We start from the raw sequence: 21,043 nt of genomic DNA, 5'->3' as shown, positions 1-21,043 counted from the left end.
AGCTGGCCAATTTAAAACACAATGGCTCCGAGCACGTTATTGTCTGAGGTTGTTCAATGCCTCTACCACTTCTCACACTGTAATTTTAGGCTCTAGGAGTTACACCTTTTTAAGCAATCATCTTTGGTAGATGTTCATTCCCCTTGTCTTTCTTGTAAATCAAGTGCAGTTACAAAAAAAAAAAAAAAAAAAAGGTTTTTATTACTTAAATTAACCAAAAAATATAAAGTGTCCCAGTCTGAATTTACCTAAAGTTCAGCGACTCCTCCTTATCAGAGTAATATTTTCCATCCTTGAAATGATGAGCTATTTTCCTTCCAATTCCTACCAAGAGGGAAATAAAAGGGTTTGTACGTCTTTCTGGTTAAAGACAGTCCAATAAAAAATAAAAGTAGGTGTTTGTGGAATCAGGCACTGCTTTGCTGCCACTGAACATGATCTAGAGCAACCCCTTTCATACAGTGCCACGTATCACATCCCTACGGGATTCTCTGGATCAGAGAGGAGAAAACGTCATTAAGAAAGAGCAGTGCTGAAACAATGCACTTTTCTTGGTTTTAAAAAGCCCTCAAATCTATGTCTGGGCACTTCTGTAACATAAAAACCCACTTTTCCACCTGGGTCAAGTGGACTGTTGGAGGGTGCACCTAGAATTAGTTTTTTAAGTCACGCAGTGCCACACACTCACTCTTGCACACACACACACGCACACCCCACATGCTGCTACAGTGTCTGTTTTAGTGTCACAGGCTGCGTTCTCTGCTTGGAAGTAGCCCCTCTTCTCTTCGTTTCTTGCTGAAGGCTGAAGACAACTATGTCAGGATATTGGAGATAAATTCGTTGAAGCGTTTAGAGTACTGCTCAGGGTTCACGGTGGAGATCTCTGCCCCAGCCTGCAAGGCAGAGAGGAGAGAAGTCACAACACAGCCAGCGATCACAACCCATCACTCCTGGGCAAGACCCATCACAACTTGCAAGTTCTAGGGAAAAACAACATTTGGAAAGATCCAGAGAGATCCCAAAGGATCTTAAGCTCCATCTGGATCTTCTGCAGACCAGCGAGTCAAAACATTGGATTTGTTCCCTCATGGTTTACAGGAGATTTGGAAGGAGCATGAAAAACTGTCCTGCTAACCTGGGCTTTATTCAAGCCCTCTTGGGAAGGTCAGGATTGGTGCCAGGGAACCAGCGGATGCCAGGAAGGGGTAGGGTGGTACGTCTCCCTGCAGCCAATCCATTTCTGCTCTGGGAGGCCACTGGTGCCACGTCAGAGAAATGGAGCACATCCCAAACTGGGATGTAAACACAAGTCATCTCCAATCCCCCAGAGGGAAACCCTTTCCAAGGCAGTCAGAGGAGACAGTAAATGAGGAAAAAGCTGTTCTTGGGCACAGGATCACAGGAGAATTTCCATACTGATAGAAAAAAGTGTCAGAAGACATCACACAGACGGACGCGGGCATGCAAGCAGAGCAGAAGCCTCAAAGCCCACTCTTCTCCCTGCAGGTGGCAGGCTGCTTACCCCATGTTTCACTGTTTTGGCAGCATGTGCAGCTTTCTTCTTTGCATCGTATGGCGTAAGAATGTCTATAATGGCCATGAAGTACACTTCCTTCTTGGGGGCACCTAGCAAGGCAAGAGAGTCGCTAGCACACCCTGAGCTGTGAGCAAAGCCCAGCGGTACCCCCTCCTTAAGAAATACTCGGCAGATCTGTTTTGATGCAACGAGCAGAGAAAGCAAGGCAGGGGGAGGCTGCAGAGGGCAGAGAATGACAGGAAACAGCACACCAGGGACCTACATGCTCTCCAAACACAGCACTATTCTCCAAGCATCACTTCTACCCATCCCAGCTTGCAGCATCCACAACAGACTGTACAGCAACGGAGGGGATATTCAGCAGGGTCTCTCTCTCTCTCTGGACAGTCCTCCCACTCCATTTAGTCCAGCCAGACCACAGGACACCTCCTCCACCCTCCAGACCTTCTTCAGAGCAATATTCCGCGATACTCACTTTCGTGGCTTTTCATGGCATAGACGTCAACAGAAGGATCGAACTCTCCTGGCCCGAAGAAGCGAGGGTAGTTGAGGAGGTTGCCAGGGCTGTCAGGGGGGGTGCCGTAGGAGGAAATGGGGTTGCCACCGAGACCATCGTTCTCACACTCCTCATCCTCTGCCCGATCCTCCACTTCCATCTCTTCCTGCTCTGCTCGGTCAACATCGTGGATCCCAACCAGCAAGCTGTAGTCCATAATCTTCAGCTGAGCTAAAAACTGAGAGAAAGAGATGAGTGAGAACAGCAGCAGCTACATGGGATCAGAAATTCTTAGTCCTTCCCTGCTGGTATCTCCCTGAAAGGGCTGTAGTGAGAGCTAAACTCATACTAGACTCCAGAGAATCTACATACGAGCTCATGTGCCCACTGCTATCAGCATAATCCTGCCTGTAATCGCTGATTAATCCAGGAACAACTTGCTTTTCAGTCCCTGCTGCACCCCCTGGGCCAGAGGCTACAGTAAGGAACCAGTGATGGGAGACTGAGTAAAAGTTGTCCCCCAGGAAACCCTACCTCCACGTCCCGCTTCAGCTTTTCAAGGAAGTTCTTTTTACTCTCTTCTCCAACGTGCAGCTTCTGACCTTCATTCAAGAAGTCATTGTCCTTGAACGTTGGGAGATCCTTGGCCTGCAATGAAGAGCCTGTGTCAAATTCCTCAAAGCCCTGCTCCCTGGGGAGGGCTGGCACGCTGATCCATTAGGGATTGGGACATTGACTGGGCAGAGACCCATCCAGCGTGGGGCTGCACCAGGATCTTTTGCCTGTTTATAAGGTGAAGAGCCTCATCCTGTCCACTGAGTAGGAAACCGGCGTCAGGCAGAGCACAGCATTTGCCAGTAAAACCATGTGCTGAGCTCTACCTTGCATGGAACCAGAGGGAGATGCAGAGCCCAACTCAACTTTAAAGACTGCCAGGAAGATATATTGCAGGCTGAAAGCCTGGCAGCCAGGCTCCTGCCAGAGATGGTCTACCCAGCTCCCAGAATAGAAAAGAAATGCATTTTGTTGGCTCCTGATCGCGAGGGAAGCAGTAAAGGCTTGAAAAAAATGCTCCTCTCCCTGAAGACTTGAGGGAAAAATTAAAACCACTGCTTTTTGAGGAATTGGCTTGCAGCAGGCCCCAAGGATTTCTCCGGGATACGGAAGAACATACAAGTCCTTTGTGCAATGGAGAATTCAATTGTTTTCTTCTTAGAATGATATATGAGCGTGTGGTGGTTTTATATAGATCTAACAGGAATGGTCTGAGACAAACTGCATAAGCAGAAAAAGCTGGAGAGTAAACAGCCAGTGAGCCAGGGACGTTTGGGCACGATGCAGCTGTGCCTCGACGCCAGAGCACTCCGTGTAAATGGGAATTCCTTGGCTCGTGCCAGAGATCTAATTTTAGGGCAGGCTGGAGCAGACTTACTCTGTGGTCCCAAGCCTGAAAATTCCACATGCATGGGCAAATCATGCAGTACTGTGAGTTATTGCTGTGATTTCAACGGGAGTTTTCATGGCAGCATGATTCCGAGTCCTAAATTCTTCTAACGGCACCAGAAACCAAACTTACAAATATGCTGAGATATGCCAGGAACCTGAAAGGAGCTGCTCTGGTTTATAAAAGCCTCTGACGCAAAAGCCAACTGCTGACCTGACTCAGCTTGGCACACAGGGAGCACTACGAAGAAATCCTTCCACATAAAGACCCCACTGCACTAACGTGGAGTTCAGTACTTGTGGGATTGTCCCTCAAGAAGTTCCTCCCACTCCTGGTAGTATCAAAATAACAGAGAAGGGCAGGGCAGCATCAGATCTGCACCACCTCCTCCTGAATAGTTACTGGGCACAGCCTGAAAGGTGGGACAGAAAGAGGTTATCGGTCAGGGCCTGTTTAACATCCCCTGCTCAAAATCCCTTTGGAAAAGGGAAGTCACTTGGATCCTATCTGCTGCCAACCACCAGGAGGAAGGAAAGGCTGGCTGGGGATGGTCCATACCTTCTCTTTATCGCTTGCTTCCCTGGATACTGTTGAGCCCTGATAAAAGAATAAAGAAAAGAGCATTGCTAAGCTGTGTGTCATATTCTTAAAGAATTCAGACACATCATTTAATCACTCCATGCAGAGAAATATTGAAAGTATTGATACTATCAGTGCTCAATCCCTTTTTCATGCCTAAGATGGACTTACAGATCTCCCCAGTGTAGCACAGGCTGCTCAGGATAGGCGGATGCCCCACCCAGAGCCCTCCAAACCCAGTCCCCTGAATGAAAACAAAGCCCAGGGCCTTGTCAAGTAGGTGTCCAACTACCACTTTCCTGGAACAGGAGCTCTCAGCTCAGTGACTGCCCTCCAAACCCTCACCTTCAGGTCATATTTTCGGTGCACAGTCAGCCTGTGACTAAACACATTCCTGGTAACCACCATGTAGGTTTCCACCCCGTCCACGGTGAGCCGGTACATGCCCAGGAACTGGGGCAGGAGGGTGTTCCCGTGACACTCCACAATGAACTGGAGGAAGAGAAGGACAGAGAAAGATGGCACTGTCACACAAAACCCATCTCTGACAGAACACAAGCTCAGCAAGAAGGTGATAGCGAAGCCTCTGGTTCCAGCCACCTGACACTGATGTGAAAGGAAAGGAGGCTTGCAAATGGCTCCTGGTGTCTCAAGAAAAAACAAGTTAAAGCATTGTAAGAATCTTCCCGTCCTGAGCTGAGACAGAGCATCCCACTGCGTGTGCACATCCAGCCTGCTGTAACGGGCTCAGCGTGTGTGTCTGTCACCCAGCAGCAGCGGGGCGAGCCTGCTCTCGGCACTGGCCAACTCCTTCTTGTGGATATGTGAGTCTGAAAGCAAAGAGCAGATGGACTAGCAGATAACCTGGACCATGGTGGAATATTTCCAGCTGACCCACTTTGCACACCACCCCGCCCTTCCCTGCTGCTTGGAATCACCTCCTCTCTGGTTCTTCTGGAAAGTCTGACTCAAAGGACTGAATTAGGAGCACATTTACAGATCTCAGGTACCAACAATCCATAATTCATTGACGTAAGGAGCAGGGTGAGCTGGGAAGGGGCTCACCACTGTGAAGAAGCAGGTAGCTGTGCCATAACTGGCTCTCTCCTTCCAGTATCGAAAGGGGGCTACAGGAAAGTTGGAGAGGGGCCCTTGATCAGGGAGTGCAGGGACAGGACAAGGGGAATGGTTTGCAGCTGAAAGAATGGAGATTGAGATGAGATCGTAGGGGTAAATGTTTTCCTGTGAGGGTGGGGAGGCCCTGGCCCACGTTGCCCAGAGAAGCAGTGGCTGCCCCATCCCTGGAGGGGTTCAAGGCCAGGTTGGTGCTTTGAGCCCTGGATCCAGTGGTGTCCCTGCCCATGGCAGGGGAGGTGGAACTGGATGGGCTTTAATGGACCCAAACCATTCCATGATTCTGTGATTCAGATGCTAAGAACACTGTTCTCTTTTGCAAAAGCTCTTTGCAAGCTCTACCAGGTTGCACACTGTGAATCTAAGCTCCTAGCAAACCACAAGATGCTCCCCAAGGCGTTCGCCACCTCCCCTCCCAGGGTTCCAGACTCACCGTACCTGGTGGTACTTCTTTAAGATGTTGTGCATCTCTGCTACATCCTCACTCGACACCGCTTTAATGACAAACCTCCTGTCATAGGTGGTGAGGAACCGGGCCCCGCATCGGCCCTGACTGTCGCTGTTCACCGGGGCGCTTCGCGTCACTGAGTTCTGAGGGAACCAGAGCAAAAAAGTGAGGAGGAGAGGCAGAAGCTGTCGCCTTCCTGAAGAAGAAAGAAGAGAGTCTTGGAAAGCAGATGAGACATGGATGATCAGGGCCAGCTCCACAACCTGGCTCTGGAACAAGACATCCCAGAGACTTTGTGTTCCACCTTTGAAACGACGACAGCATCCTGACCAAGCTTCAGAGCACATCTGCAAACACACACTGATCTGGACTATTAATAAACAAGCATCTTTGAGTGTTCAGCACTATGGAGGTGAATCCTCTTGTTTACAAGCCTGGACATAGAGATTAGAGCTCTCATCTGGGCCTTGTATTTGTTTGTGTGCTTTACTCCAACACCTGGTATTCACTTATTGACTCATTAGCTAATGAGCAGCATACACAGGCCATGACTTCTAGTATTTCCTCCTGGAAATGTAAAAACTGCCAGGGTATTTCTAAGATTTAAGGAAAACCAAAATGAATGAAAAGGCCTGCCTTCCTTTCCACCAAAAAAGAGCCTGAACAGGCAAAAGTCTCATTGTCTGGGAATCCTTTACAGGTGACCCTGAAACCAAAAGCCACCTTCAGCCTCTGCTCCTCTTACAATTGGACAAAAAAGACTGGGAGCATAAATAGCTTTGGTTGTTCTTCCGACAACCAGCAGCATCTGTCTTTTTCTCCCTCTCTCACCTTAGCAACCAAACATCGCTGTAAGCCTCATCCCACTGCTCTCCACACCTTCTGGACTAACTTAAGCAGGTCACCAGTCTTCGGCTTGTTTCCTCCATCACAGCCCAGCAAGCACCTTCCAACTCCATCACCCCAGCCACAGGGGGCTGCTCAGAAGCCATTTTGTCACCCAGCAGGCTCTCATTTATCTCTCATTTATCTCTCATTTATCATTTCCCTGCCGCTCTCACACAGTGAGAGTTGTGCTCTGAAACACGGTGGTGCTGACACCTGGCTAGTGGTCATCAGCTCAAGGTGGATGTGGCTTTCAGGGTCTCGGGGCCAGACTACGCGTTTCATAGTGTAATTTTTAGCTCTTCTCTCCTTCTCTCCGCTCTCTGAAGAGCTGACAGCAGAGGGAGCCTGCTCTTCTGCGAACCTGCTGCAAAGAGGCATTTACCAAGTCACGCTGCAAGTGAGCCGAGAGGTTTCCTTTCAGAACGAAGCATTTAAAGCTTTTAAAATTTTAATGAAGCAGAGGAAAAACTCTGCTCCTGCCAATGGCTTTTGAAAGCATCAGGAAAATAAAGAGAAACAAAAAACATCCTTTGTTTCTGGCTGATATTTGCAAATGAGTCTGGGCTACTCTGTTTAATCACCCCCTCACCTCCAAACCACAGAGCTTTTCTTCTAGAGGAGAATGGGAAAAGAGAAATCGTGACCACATATGGACATCACCAAATTCACAGTGCTTCGGTTTACTTTGTTCCCTCCCTATCACTCCCACCTCTTCCACAGTCCAGGTGTTATATTTATCATCCTGGCTCGATTCCCACTCAAGCCATCACATTTCACCCACCTGAATTTAGCTCAATGAATGTTTTCTGCTTTCTGTTCCAGCTGGACACTTTGAAAGAGCCCATGGCAGGGGTGGAACTGGATGGGCTTTGAGGTCCCTGCAGCCCAAACCATTTCATGGTTCTATGGACTTCACTGCATGCAAGTATGTTGAAGGGTATGGAGGAAGCCAGCAGGCAAAGTAACTCCCTGGCACAGCCAGCCCCATGGGCAAGGAGCTGCTGGCAAAGAGGCCTCCTCAAGAGCCGTATGCATCCTGGCACGAGCTACTGTCCACAGACCAGGAGGCAACAGCACTGATTCTCCTGGCAAAGCACCGTTGCTGCTGGAGAACAAGCCTGGCAGCAGGAGGGACAAAATACAATTAATAAGCATGGACCGAGCAGCCACGTCCAGAAAATAAGAGAGCTCTTCCATCACAAGCAGGAAAAGATCTGTGTGCGCAACTCATGTCTTGCAGGTAATTAGAAGGTGCTGAGCACACACAGGCATGAACAACGGCGCTTCCCTCTCCCACTGCCCAGCTCTATCGCCAGCAGAGGATGGGCACGCGCCCAGACCGGAGCTGCCACATTTACTTTTCCTTCTGGGGACGGCCGGCCCCTCACAGAAGGAAAGCAACGACAACTGTCAGTTCTGCTTGAAAAACGTGTCTCACATGGAGCAAACGCCCTCAGAGCGCCCAGCAAGCCAGAGAACAGGCAGAGAGGAGGATGGGTCCTCACAGCCCGCAGAGAGGCAACCGAGACACAAAGAAGCAAAATAGCACTGATTCTGGTCTCCTTCAAGGTCATCCCTTCTCACAGACGGATCAACATGCTCCCCTGGGAACCTGGGGGAGAGGATGGGATGCAGGTGCTACACATCTGCTCCGTGCCCAACACCAGATGAGAAATCAGATCAAGCAGATCCAGCATCTCATTGGTGCAAGGCACCACGCAGCTGAAGGAACAGAACAGGTCTCTTTGTTATATTAACTCTGAAACAGGGTGAGATCAGACAATAATCCAGATATCAAGGGGAACCGTGACACACGTGGGGAGGGCACAAACACAGACATACGTGCACATGGATGCACACACACTCCCCCAGAAGGAAGCAGCTTGGTGGGACCAGCAGGAACAGCTCTGCCCCCACCTCCCCTCCGCATAACACCAGGAGAGCAGGGAGACACACGTGAAGTGAAAAAAAAAGAAAGCAGGGAGCCTGCACCGCTCACCCACCACTCCAGCACCAACGTGCCTCACTGGGCTGGTGGATTCCAGAGAGGAATTTAGTTGAAGCTCTCGACCAGTTGGTGCTGGCGCATTGCCAGCCTTTATCAACTGCAGCGCAGTGTCAATGATACTGGGTTTAATTGCCTCACACTCAGCCTGCCAAAGGCCACGCCGCTATCAAAGCCACCCTCTTTTTTTCTGCACTGGCTTTCCCCTCGTTGAAGAGGTCTCCAAGCAGAGACTGCTACTACATATCTCCTGCGTGCCCGAGACTAAGGGCCGAGCATGGAAGGGTGGCCCTGCTGCAGCAGCAGCAAGAGTTACGACATCACTATCACTGGATTTAAGCCCAGTAGCATTAACACAAGAAAATGTCTCTCCCCTCCAAGACAACCCAAGCCTCTGGCCTTAGGGGATGCATCCCACCTCGATAAACCCAATTCAACAGCACCAACGCTCGGAACACACGCTTAGTTAAAGCAGCACCTGAATCTGTAAAAACACGACAGACTCATTTTCCTTGCAGATGTTCCGCACTAGATCATTGTTATCCTCCAGCTCCTGCCTGTCTGAAACCATCTGCTGCCTCTTATTTCACGCCCAGACTGTGAGTTCTCCAGAGCAGGGACCATCTTTTCATTCTGCAATTGCCCAGTGCTTGGCACAGCAAGATCTGCTCCATCGCTGCAGGCCCTGAGGGTTACGGTGAAACCATTCAAACCACGATTATAAACCCATAAAACCTGACCACACAAGAATGTCGATATCATCGTTAGTCTGCCAGCTTGGTTATTCAGTCCTAGGAAAAGGTGTTAGGAGGGAGAGAAGAGACAGTACCTGGTAGTCTTGATCGTCGATCCCAAATCTCTCTCGGAGGTTTCGGAACACCAGTGGACAATATTCCTTAAATTTAAAGCGACTTGGCAGGTTTTCCCTAGGGCAAAGCACAAAAGACACTTATAGGCAACGATCGCTTTATGAAATGAAACTTCACTCTTCTCCCACTTCACCGCTAATGCCCCAGGATGTCTCAGCCCCTTCCTAACTATGAGGGCCCTATTCTGCAAGTATTTACTCTCATCAGGGCAATTTGTTTCTTTGGATGCCTACAGAAGTCAACTGCTCACAGAAAAATGCTTGCAGGATGCAGTTTTTAACTAACAGGCTGTTTAGATGAGGAAGGGCAACCTCCCCTGCCACAGGCACAAATTTGATGGAGTAATTCCTCTCTTTCCTCCTCCTTCGTTGCTTTGTTTCATTCAGCAACACAGCTGCCCCTGCAACACACTCTTACTGGTTAAGATGAAAAGCTGAAGGAAGGGGGGAGGTTCCGATTTCAGATCAGATCAGACCATTCATGTATCAAAAGAAAGGTCAACATATGACAAAGCATCTCACCCAGAACGCAAAGGGGACAGGGTGAATCAGCTCCAGCCTGGCGTGTTCCAGACTGTCCCCAGCTGTCACAGGGGGAGCTTTGCTGCCAGGCCTCACCAGCCGGGAGTGGGACCTCCTCAGAGCACAGAGGAGCAGATGGATAACGCCCCTGTCGCTGAGGGATGCTGCATCTACTCCCTATCACAGCTCTTATTCCACAAAGAGAGGATGGTCCTGCTTGGACCAGTGGCTGCTGGTCTCTTCTCCCAAGAAACAAGGGATAGGACAAGAGGAAATGGCCTCAAGCTGCACCAGGGGAGATTTAGATCAGATATTAGGAAAAATGTCTCTACTGACAGAGCTTTGAAGCCCTGGCAGAGGCCACCCAGGGCACTGGTGGAATCTCCATCCCTGGAGGGGTTTAAAGAACATGCAGACATGGCACTTTGGGACATGATTTAGCAGGCATGGTAGGGTTGGACTGATGGTTGGACTGGGCTGAGGTCTTTTCCAACCTTAATGATTCTATGACTTCTCATCACTTGAAGGACATAAAGCAAACCACGAGACAGCATCTCAGTGACAGACAGAGCCATCCCTGTCCTGCTGAGTGGTCCAGGCAGGGCACATGTCCAGCCACACCAAATCCTCTTGGCATTGTCACAGGGAATAAACCCAAATGTCTTCAACATCCCAGTTTCCCCACAGCAAAGAGCTCTAATTACAAACTGGTTGGGAAGCAGTTACTTACTTGTTGAATAGATGATTGTCCACCTTAATCTTACTGTAGGCTTTAAAGTCATCAGGCATTAACATGACAGGGACGGGAACATTGCTGAGTTCGTTAATCTAAAAGAGAAAGGAAATGGGAGACTCAAAACTCAAGCTCCACAGCCTTGCAATTATTGTCAACGGACTTAGGAGGATGCCAAACTCCCCAGAAGCTGCTTTTGAAGCAATATAACCCATCAGACTCCCAGAGCAACTTGCTGTGCTGAAGTGACCCGGAGAATTGTGGTTACAAGGTATAGAAACGTCTCATTCAATCGTGTGGTGCGTGCACCTGAGCCAGCCCCGGCACTTTCATCTGCTCACCTTCCACTGAGATCACCCAGGACACAGCTTAGAACAGACACAAACCTGGAGACCAATAAATAACATGTTTTATGTTTTAGATAAACCACCTTTATTCCTTAACTAAGTCTCACCATTACAAACCACAGTGACCAAAGCTTTCGCCATGGCCAACCAGAACAGACTCTGGGCAGTGCTGGGGCAGCACAGCTCCCCCGTGGATGCTGTTTCTATGCTCACTGTCTCTTGTTGCTCTTAACCTACCTTCTCTGAAGGGATGAGTCACTCCACTAGATTGTTTTTGCTCCTTAGTCATGTGTGGCAGCCACAGGAACAGAGGAAAGCAGAAGAATGAACGTTCAGCTACTATTGTGCAGGCAGGCTCGTGCTACAGCACCCAGCAGCGAGAGCATCAAAAAAACTTTGCCTCTGGACTCTGTCTAGCTGCGTTGCTCCAGACAAGCCCGCACGCACTGACAGGCATGTGCCAGCGCTCAAGAGTGGGTCAAGAGGCAGCTCGTTTCCAAGCTGCCTCTTCTGAGGGTGGCCCTGGCATCATTCACACACATAGACTTCCCAGGAATCACGTATCTAACTGAGCTGCTAATAACGTGCTGGATTTGGGAAGCAATTTCATTACAACTCCATTCCTGTAATTCCTGTGCCAAGCAGGTAATGCCAGAGAGCAGCAGACAACGCTGGCAACAGCAGGGTTTGGCTATGAGTCAGGCCTGGGTTCTGTTCCCAACACCAAAACCTCAGGCAGGTCAAGCGATTCTCAGCACGCTTGGAAAGCACACGGTGCTTCCCTGCTAACCAGGAAGGGGCTCCAAGCCACCAGCCGAAGGAAAAAGTCTCCAGTTCTGGGATTCCCCACTCCTTGCGTGCAACAGGACACGTGATCCCATCCAAAGAGCTGCTGCCACATCTCCTCCAAAGAGTCGGAGATGAAAGGAAGCATGAGGGTGCCATTCCACAGCTCAACTCTGCTAGGACCACGGAGGTCTCAGCTCTACAGCAAGCTGTCTAATTATATGAGCAAGCCTTTGATGAAGTAAGTATTTTTCACATCCTTTTTCCATCATTCCCAATGAAAAAAACAGACAAACGTCAGACTGGGAAGACAGACACGTACATGCTGCAAAGAGAAGAGATGGCTATTTTCAGAGACAGTCATCCCACACAACAGATAAGTGGAAAGTAAACTGGCCAACGCTCTTTTAAGAGCAGAGATGCTGCTCTTTGAAGCCCTGCCCAGTATTTACTTTCAAGCAGCACCAAGGAGCATTAAGCGCTCCCATAAAGTGTTCTGGGATGTATAGAGAATGTCAAACAGACGAATGAATTAATAATGTCATACACCTCCCATCATTTGTAATCACAACGAACAGGGAAGCCAACACCCACCAGCTTATGCTAAAGGTTCGCTCCTGCACCAAGCCGCTCCTTAGAACGGAAGAAATGTAAGGACTGCAGGAGAGGAAGGGATCTTCCAGATCATGGAATAGTTCGGGTTAGAAGGGACCTCAAAGCCCACCCAGTTCCACCCCTGCCATAGACAGGGACACCTCCCACTGGATCAGGGGCTCCAAGCCCCATCCAACCTGGCCTTGAACCCCTCCAGGGATGGGGCAGCCACCCCTGCTCTGGGCAACCTGGGCCTCCCCATCCTCACAGGGAAACATTTCTTCCTAAAATCTCATCTCAATCTTCCCTCTTTCAGCTCAAAACCATTCCCCTTGCCCCTTGCATTCCTGCAAACCCTGACAAAGAGCCTCTCCCCAGCTTTCCTGGAGTCCCCTTCAGCGCTGGGAGGCTGCTCTTAAGGTCTTCCTGCAGCCTTCTCTTCTCCAGCCTGAATAACCCCAACTCTCTCAGCCTGTCCTCGAACGGAAGGTGCTCCAGCCACCGCAGGGAGCTGTATCAGAGATCCCCATGCAGTGACTTCCCCTCTGGGTGAAGAGAAAACAGCGGGGAGACGTGCTGCCTCCAGCCACTAATTACGGCTGTCTAACAAGAGGGGAAGCCTAGCAGCACAGCTCCGCAGACACGCCTGTTCTCAGCCCCCTTCTCGGCAGTGGGTAAGGCACAAACACGCTATTATCGGCTTGTTTCAGAGCGGAGGAAGGCTGCTGACGGCTGAGAGGGAACAGCGATTTGGAGATCGTCTCCTCCCTGCCAGAAATTCAAACACAAATGTTAGCAAAGTGAGATGTCAAGACGTCTCTGGATGCCCTCGTTTCTGCCAAAGCAGGAACCTCAAAGCAGTGTTGTACCTGTTGTGAGTCTCCTGACTGGCAGAAACGGAGCACCAGGATGCTTTATCTCATTTAAAAGATGCCCCCACTCTTCGCAAGATAAAACAGCCTGACAACAACCAAAAAATCCTCCTTGTGGAAGCCTTTCCCCTCTTCCAGCTGCATACAGCACAGCTTTCTGGATTCTTCTGGATTCTGGAGGAGATGGAGAAGGAAGGGCTCATGGTGGGGACTAGAATCACTGCTGAGGAGCAGTTTCCAGTCCCAGCACTGCCAGCCCACCCTCCACCACACGCGGCAACTCTCAGTTAGATGGCAACCGGGCCTTTGCTCCTGACACCAGGCTGGAAGAACATATGGGTTTGGTTTGGGTGGCTTTGTTATTGTTGTTTTAATCTGGTTTTTAAGCAAGAGGGAGGTGCGCTGCTGCTCCCACAGTAACTCCCGCACTTGACACTCCAGGCTGCCAAAGGAATGAAAATTCCCCACACTGCCTTGGAAAAGGGATATCCCAGACCCTCCCTTCTTGCAGCACAACCCTCCGCATCCAGTGCCCCTTCCTGAGGGTTATCGGGCCAGGTCTCAGCACGACGCCAAGTGAAACAGTAGGAGACCTTGCCCAAAGCAGACAGCATTGCTCAGGAGGGATCCTCTCCTGTGCTTATCGTGGTGGAATCTGAGCAGCCTCCCAGAGCAACGTGACTAACGCCTGGCACATGTTTGCTCTCTCGCCTTCTCCCCAGGGAGAGGCGTGTAGCAGGAGATTAAATATAGCAGAGTGTGTGTCTCTGTGTATTTATGCTACAGAAGGCAAGGTCACAGCGAGGGGTCCAGCAAGGAGGTGCCCAGCAATCCCTGGCTCCCAAGGAGCCCATTCCGATGATTCTGACCCACCTGTCTCCCACAAAGAGATGCCACCCAGCTGTAGGAACTTTGCCTGGACCAGGACCTGGGGCTGGTGGTGGCCACACAACGGACAGTGAGATCTTGGATGTGGTTCTTTGTTTTGGAAGAGGCAGGAGCAGAAGTGGAACAGCAGGGAGCAGCAGTCACACACCTCGGTCCCTCACCGCAGGGTTATTCCGAGGAGAGCAGCCGCAGGTCTGTGCTGTACAGCAATCTGTGCCTGGAGCAGTTCCACATCTCCACTACAAAAGCTTCAGATGTCCCCAAAGTGGAAGAAGTTAAAAGCAGCTAATTTAGAGCAGGGATTTGTTTCCAGACCCAGCACGATGCTGGTTTCCTGTAAGTCCTCCAGTTTTTTGACCTAATCTGCCTCTGCACAGTGGTGGCTGCCCCATCCCTGGAGGGGTTCAAGGCTAAGGTGGGGCCTGGATGGGGCTTGGAGCCCCCTGATCCAGTGGGAGGTGTCCCTGCCCATGGCAGGGGAGTTGGAACTGGATGAGCTTCGAGGTCCCTTTCAACCCAAACCATTCTATAATATCCCATATGCTAAGCACTAGGGAGGAATTTCTCAAGCAAGGTGAGCAGCCCTGTGTTATTGGAGGCCACCCAAGTGAGAGGAGGTAAGGCAGCAATTGCCTGCTATGTCCAAACAGCCACGATCCCAGACAAAGTTACAGAGGGAAAGGCTCCCAGATGCCACTGAGGGATGCACAAGCACTTGGGCAACAAAAGTCAGTGACAGAGGGCAGACCCCCACCTCTATGAAGCTGCAGCTGCCTCCTCCTCCACTCGCCCAGCAGCCAGAGGAACAGCAAGCTCAGCTCCACCATCTCCAGCCCCAGCCAGCAGCTCTCCCCTTCGCCCAGAGCGGCCCAGCCCTTCAGCCTCTGTCAGCAGATTTCAGTTTTGCCTACGCCGCTGAGATGTCTACAGCCACCCCTGTTCTTGCAGGGCTGGAAAACATGAGTTCCCTTGTTGGTTCAGCTTCTTTTTCCTGGTCACTTGAACTCCTGTGCAATACCAGTCAGGGCGATTACATGTTTATCAGTAGCTGATAATCTGTCTTCCCCATCAAAGCCAACTCCTTTTTCAATAAGAGACACATCAATATTCTGTGTCATTCAGGGACAGCTGTCAGAACGAATGGGCCAGGCATAATTTCGTTTCAAAACCTGACTGTAGCCTCAAAGTGGCAATTACCATTAGTAAATTGATGGGAAAAGGCAATTTGTTTACTAACAAGATCCAGATGATGGAGCGTGTGAGTCTGCTCTCTAGGATTCTTTACAATAGGAATTTGCTCAGGAAAATAAAAATACTTTGTTGCTCTCAAAGCTTTTCCATCAGGCAACGCATCTCAAAGAACTTCACGAGCCTTAGTTAAGCTTCATAATGCTCTGGGGAAGGAGGGAAAAGACACAAAGCAAAGTCACATTAACTAGCATGGAGAGAAATCCACATCTGCAGCAAAACTTTGCCGCTGCCTAACAGAGAACAGCATCTGGGCAATGGTTTGAGAAAAAGATACCGTTTTCCATGAATTGGAGCATGATTAATCAGCATCCAAGCTAACACCCCCCCCATGCAACGCTATGGGAGCATGAATCTTGTAGTCAATAATTTCTATCGGTGCTCTAGGGACAGCAATGTTCTTTAAGAGGGAAGAAAAAGCATCTCCCCATGCCAGCGAACCCACCTCTTCCTGAACAAAGTACTTGGAAGCCTGCTGGGAAGGATTCCCGTGTCCTAGTGGAGCTGCAGCGTGACGCTGTGCCTCAGGCAGAGGAATCAGCCAGTGCTACCCTGCTGCCCGCTGCCCATCACGACTGCAGGACCACAGCAAAGCATCTGTCCTCCCAGTCTGCTTGCGAGGAGACCAGCGCTGCCCCTGGTTCCAGTAAAAGCTGAGGAACAGAAAGGTTAAACGACCTACCCACGGCCACACAAGTCGGGGGCACAGCAGGCAACTGAGCCCCATTTTCCTCACTGAACTACAGAGGGAAACATTTTCTCTCCAGACTCCAAGAAATAAAAGGGCTCCTGGAATCTCTATTTTCACAAGCTAAGAAGGCTCAGAGCCCCAGTCATTAGCAGGGGCGATCGCAGCCATCGCCATATGCTGCGCTCTCCGGAGGTCAATTAGAGCCACAGCAGAGAGCCAGCATCGGGAAGGACAAATACAGGCAGCTTTCCCTGTGCCAGCACCAATTTATAGGACTTCAACATCTGATATGTGGCAGATGCCGGCTGGAATTAACATGGCAACACCAAAACCGATGCTGCAGAGAAGGGAGAAGCATGCTGCAAATCCCGATTTTGCTATTCCACTTGAATACTAAATAGCTGTGTTTTATTCCGGCTGGCATCACTCCTGAAGGTCCTGGGAGATGGGCTTCAGCCAGTAAGCGGAGCTTCTGGAGCACAGGAGGTTGCTTCGGGCAAGATCTACACCACCAGCAGCAATGATCTACCCATCTCCACAGAAATGGGACTTGTTTATGGCCATCCCGTGCCCCTGCCGACATCCACAGAGATCCAGGGATCACTCCCAGTGGAGGAACTGACACCCAGAGGACCATCACCACGGACCACATGAACCCAATGGTTCATTTCACCAAAAGAAACCAGAGTCATAGATCCAACAGTCCCCGGACTCGCCGGGATCCCAGTGTCTGGTACGACCAGCACCTTACAACTGTTTCTATGGTTTCCAGAGCATCACACACCACCACCTTGTGCATCTCGCTGCTCAGAGCGAGATGGCTTCTCCCTTCCAGAACCATCACAACTTTCCCTCTGCCGCTGGCGAGTTCCCAGGCACACGTGCCCAGCCGGGGCGTGGAGAACACACATGGAGCCACCAGCACGTAACCAACACCCAGGAGCTGCATCTCCTCTCCCAATGCCATGACAACAGCAGCCGCGAGCAAAGCTTCCCCAGGAACCATCTCCACGTTTGCTGAATTTCACAGCGCCTTACAGAAAACTCAGAAATCAAGAGCGTGTCTCCACGTCTCCACTTTCTTCTCCTCTCTGCGCGAGCTCTCCCCTCCTCTCCATGGTTTTCTAGTTCAAAATTCCGCTGTTGGACTAAAACCACCCACGCCTGGCCCTGTTTACACCAGCTACAGCCCCAACCAGATCCAAATTCACTCGGCTTAAATGGCTGCGGACCGCCAGGACAGCCAAGACCCAGCTCATGCTCAGAACTGGTGTTCCAGAAACCGGATCCTGTTCTGGGTGTGTTAACATCACCATTCCTGATCCTCTCCAGACCCATCTCCGCCTGGATTCACACCAGCTGCTAACAAGCTTGTTTAAACACAAGGCAGGGCCGAGCTGCCGCCAGACTCGCTTAACGGACCCAAGGGAATTTCTTCAGTCAACAGAAATGGTGGATTGCATAAAATGGTTGTTTGTTTGATTTGTCCATGAAAACGTTCATCTCAAAAGCGAATATTTCTGACAGGCTCTTCCTGGCACAGCCTCGTGGTTTGTGCCGACAGCAGTTTTCTCCCTCTCCTACTGCAGGGATCCCAAGGCAGGGCTCTAGAGACACAGCCAAGGGATTCATCCCTCCTCGTAAAACCCCGTTCCAGGAGCTGAACATCAACCAACCCCCATAAAAGGTTTCTCGCACAGTTCAAAGCTGGTCCTGGACGTATTCCTCAACCGCCCAGACCCGTCTGCTGGAGGCACATAAGCAATTCCGCTTCTCCCATCACCAGGGCACCAACACCACCTCCTAAACTCAGAGGAGGCTGAGCTGCTGCTCCTGTGTCAGGCAAAGCCATCGCATCACAGCCTGCCCTGCAGCACGGGCCCTTCGGCATTCCCAGGGCTCTCCCAAACAAACCGAGAGCAGCAGCACAGGGGTGGAGGAAAAGGAACCAGGAGGAATTTGCTGGGAAATCCTGGCTGCCTGTCCAAGGCGGAGGAGGTCAGAGCTGAAATGTTCTCACCCCTTCCCAGCCCCTCAGGACAGCGTCCTCCTCTCTGGCAGCAATTCCTCGGTAATATACCCCCGATATAGAACCATTAAGGAATCATAGGATCATTAAGGAATATAATATAGTCATTAAGGAACATAATCTCATTGCTAGCTAAGTGTTCATGCAGAACTGCTAGCTTGCCTCCCTCCCTTTGCCCAAATACCACACAGCCAAACGTTCCAAAAGTTACAGAGTCCTGAACCAGCACCTAAAAACGTTCCCAGATTCCTTGTACCTAGATAGCTCCCAAAAAATCCTCCAAAAGCAACCAAGCCACAACCATCCTTACGAGGCCACAAAAGCAACTCAGAGAATCCAATTTCCATTTCTCCAGGGCTCCCAATAGCCCCACTGATCAAAGCCTGATTAAATTCATTATCCTGCTTCCTGGGAAGGCTCTGAGCAGCACTTGGAACATCCTTTGGCTCAGAAAGGCAGCACTGTGTTGAACTACATTGGGAAGCTCTCACTCCATCAGCAGGCAAGCTAGAAATACAATTCTAATTTAATTAATTCTAATTTTTTTGTGTTTGTTTCCGCAAAAATTAAACCTAAATCCCTTCCACTCTCTAAGAAACATCTGTTAAGCCATCAGAGAAATAGGTGTCTGAGCCCTGAATGTGTATTAATTTAGGAAGGAATTGGGTTTCTGAATTGTTTGACCCCTGATCATTCTCCCAGAACAGCATCCAGATAGCAAAGGCAAATCAATTCCAGTAGGAGGTTTGTGCCATCACAGATGAGGGAGAAGCTTCCAGAGGAAAATGTTACAATGGTCTTCGGGGCCTCCCGAGGAGGTGGAGCAGAGAGCGGAGCCTTCACCAACATTTCCAAGGGACTCTCTCCCAGCTCCATCCCAAGATTTGCTCCAACCTCCACCCAGAGAAACTCAGGCCGAGAGCCAGGACACACACACGGCCTGAGCTTGGAAGCCGAGAGGATGATGGTGACAAGGTTGGAGAGATGGGGCCAAAAGACCCCATGATGTTTTGGGAGGGAGAAGAGAGACGCGTGTAATTCTCCCACACAGCCAAGTGAGGAATGGGATTGTGGTTGTGGCGTGGGGTCCCCTCACTGTTACGGCTACGTTGGGATGCTCGGAGGGAGAAAGCCAGAGGCTGTGACAGGGACAGCGCTGTGGGGGTGGAGGGAGCATCCTTGTGGCCTCCAGTCCCATAGAGCCGTGCCAGGCGACGGCAACACAAAGAGATGGAAACCAAAACGGCATCACCCCTCCCCAGCCCTGGGAAAGAGAGGGGCTGTTAGCAAAGATAGGGCGCGAGGAGCAGGCAAAGGGAAGCATCCAGCAGCAGAGAAGCCTAAAAGCCACCCCAGGCGTGAGGACGACGGTTGGGAGGCACCCACTGATCCAGGGGAATCCAAACTGCCTGGAGACAGGGATGCGCTGGGGAAGGAGCCCCAAGGCCAGGAAAAAGGGATCATCAGGGACAGAGGTGGAAGGACCAGAGATGATCAGCATCATCTAGGCTAGGAGGGCAAACCTGTGAGGTGGAATCCTGGGAAGGACTTGAGTTAGGGAACGAGTGCCAGGGAGAGGGAAGGTGGGGAACAGGGGGAAGGTGGAGGGCAAGGATGGGGCCTGATGTGGGCAGTGGGGGTGGGAAAAGGCCCTGCCTGAGGGAGGGAGGGGAAGGGTCCATTTTGGGGGCAGAAAGGCTCGATCTGGGGGGGCTGAAGGTGTGGACTGAGGTGGGGTGAGGGTTCTGCCTGGGGGAGAGCAGGGAAGGGCCCGATCCCGGGGGGCACGGATCCCGCGTGAAGGAAGAATCCGATCCTGGGTGGAGAACAAGAACTCTGCCTGAGGGAGGGTGTAAAGATCCTGATCTGGGGGGTAAGGAAGCGGGCTGAGGGAGGGAAGGGCCCGATGCTGGGGGACCAGGGCTTTTTTCTGAAGAGGGAACAGGGGAAGGGCCAGATCCTGGGGCTTAGGGCTCAATCCTGGGGGCAAGAAGGAGGGGAAGGGGCAAGAAACTGGGCTGAGGGAGGGGAAAGGGGCTGATCTGGGGCAGAAAGGCTCAAAGCTGAAGGAGGGAGGGGAAGGACCCGATCCTGGGGGGGTTTAAGGGAGAAGGACCCGATCTAGGGGGGTTTAAGGGGGAAGGGCCCGATCCTGGGGCTTGAGGCTCAATCCTGGAAGGGCGAGAAGGAAGGGAAGGGGCTGTTCTAGTGGGGGGAGGAGAAGGAGCCACTCTAGAGGGGCAAGAAACTGGGCTGAGGGAGAGGAAAGGGGCTGATCTGGGGGAGAAAGGCTCAGGGCTGAGGGAGGGAGGGGAAGGACCCGATCCTGGGGGGCGAGGGCTTGGTCGGGGGGGTGGGAAAAGGCGCCGCCTTGGGGGGGAGAGGGTGAGGGCCTGATCCCGGGGTGGGGGGAAGGGTCGGGGCCCGGCCCCGCGCTCACCGTGTGGTTCGCCCCCCACATGAGGACGCTGAGCAGCGGCTCCGAGGCCCGGAACAGCTTCACCTTCTGGCAGACGAAGTGTTTCTTCTTGGTTTTGGTTTTACTGGCGCTCAGGACCGAGCCCAGCGCGGCCCCGCCGCCTCCCGCCGCCGAACCCCCCGCGCAGTTCGAGGCCATGACGGACCCGGACCGGCAGCGGCACCGGGACCCGGACCGAGAGACCCCCCCCCCCCACCGGCTACCAGCGCATGGTTCCGCCCCCGCCCCCCCCCGCCCTCACTCCCCAATGGTACCGCCCGCTCCTATCAGTCCCTGCCCCTCGGTCCGGCCCGGCCCGTTCGCGTCCCCCCTCGCGGCTGCCGCAATGGTGCGGTCCCAGCCTCCCTCCCTCCCCCCCCCCGCCCCCGCGGTGGTTCGGTCCGCCGCCGCCGGCCGAGCCCGCTCCGGCCCCGCTCTGAGGAGGCGCCAAGATGGCGGAGGGCGGAGGAGGCGGG

At 51.6% G+C, this 21,043-nt stretch overlaps 1 protein-coding gene across 1 annotated transcript; it reads right to left on the bottom strand.

Moving 5' to 3' along the window:
* Nucleotides 1-179: 179 nt before the first annotated feature.
* Nucleotides 180-20,788, bottom strand: PIP4K2B (phosphatidylinositol-5-phosphate 4-kinase type 2 beta). The gene is made up of 10 exons (XM_069877238.1): nt 20,550-20,788; nt 10,652-10,749; nt 9,361-9,457; nt 5,629-5,781; nt 4,402-4,548; nt 4,036-4,074; nt 2,568-2,681; nt 2,013-2,271; nt 1,523-1,626; nt 180-893 (listed from the first exon to the last, which is right to left on the bottom strand). Exons 1-10 carry the CDS (start codon nt 20,724-20,726, stop codon nt 813-815), a joined length of 1,269 nt encoding a protein of 422 aa, XP_069733339.1. The 5' UTR covers nt 20,727-20,788; the 3' UTR covers nt 180-812.
* Nucleotides 20,789-21,043: the final 255 nt, after the last annotated feature.

This window comes from Phaenicophaeus curvirostris, chromosome 26 (assembly GCF_032191515.1).
Source record: "Phaenicophaeus curvirostris isolate KB17595 chromosome 26, BPBGC_Pcur_1.0, whole genome shotgun sequence".
Classification (NCBI taxonomy): Eukaryota; Metazoa; Chordata; class Aves; order Cuculiformes; family Cuculidae; genus Phaenicophaeus; species Phaenicophaeus curvirostris.
This window is presented reverse-complemented; position numbering and strand designations above follow the sequence as displayed.

What these genes read in the sequence shown, in the direction of transcription:
- PIP4K2B (XM_069877238.1), bottom strand. Translation starts at nt 20,726, where the DNA reads ATGGCCTCGAACTGCGCGGGGGGTTCGGCGGCGGGAGGCGGCGGGGCC. An exon ending in GACAATCATCTATTCAACAA is followed by an intron (nt 9,458 to 10,651) that starts GTAAGTAACTGC and finishes GCTTTGCCCTAG; the next exon opens with GGAAAACCTGCCAAGTCGCT. An exon ending in ACCGAAAATATGACCTGAAG is followed by an intron (nt 4,075 to 4,401) that starts GTGAGGGTTTGG and finishes TTCTTTTATCAG; the next exon opens with GGCTCAACAGTATCCAGGGA.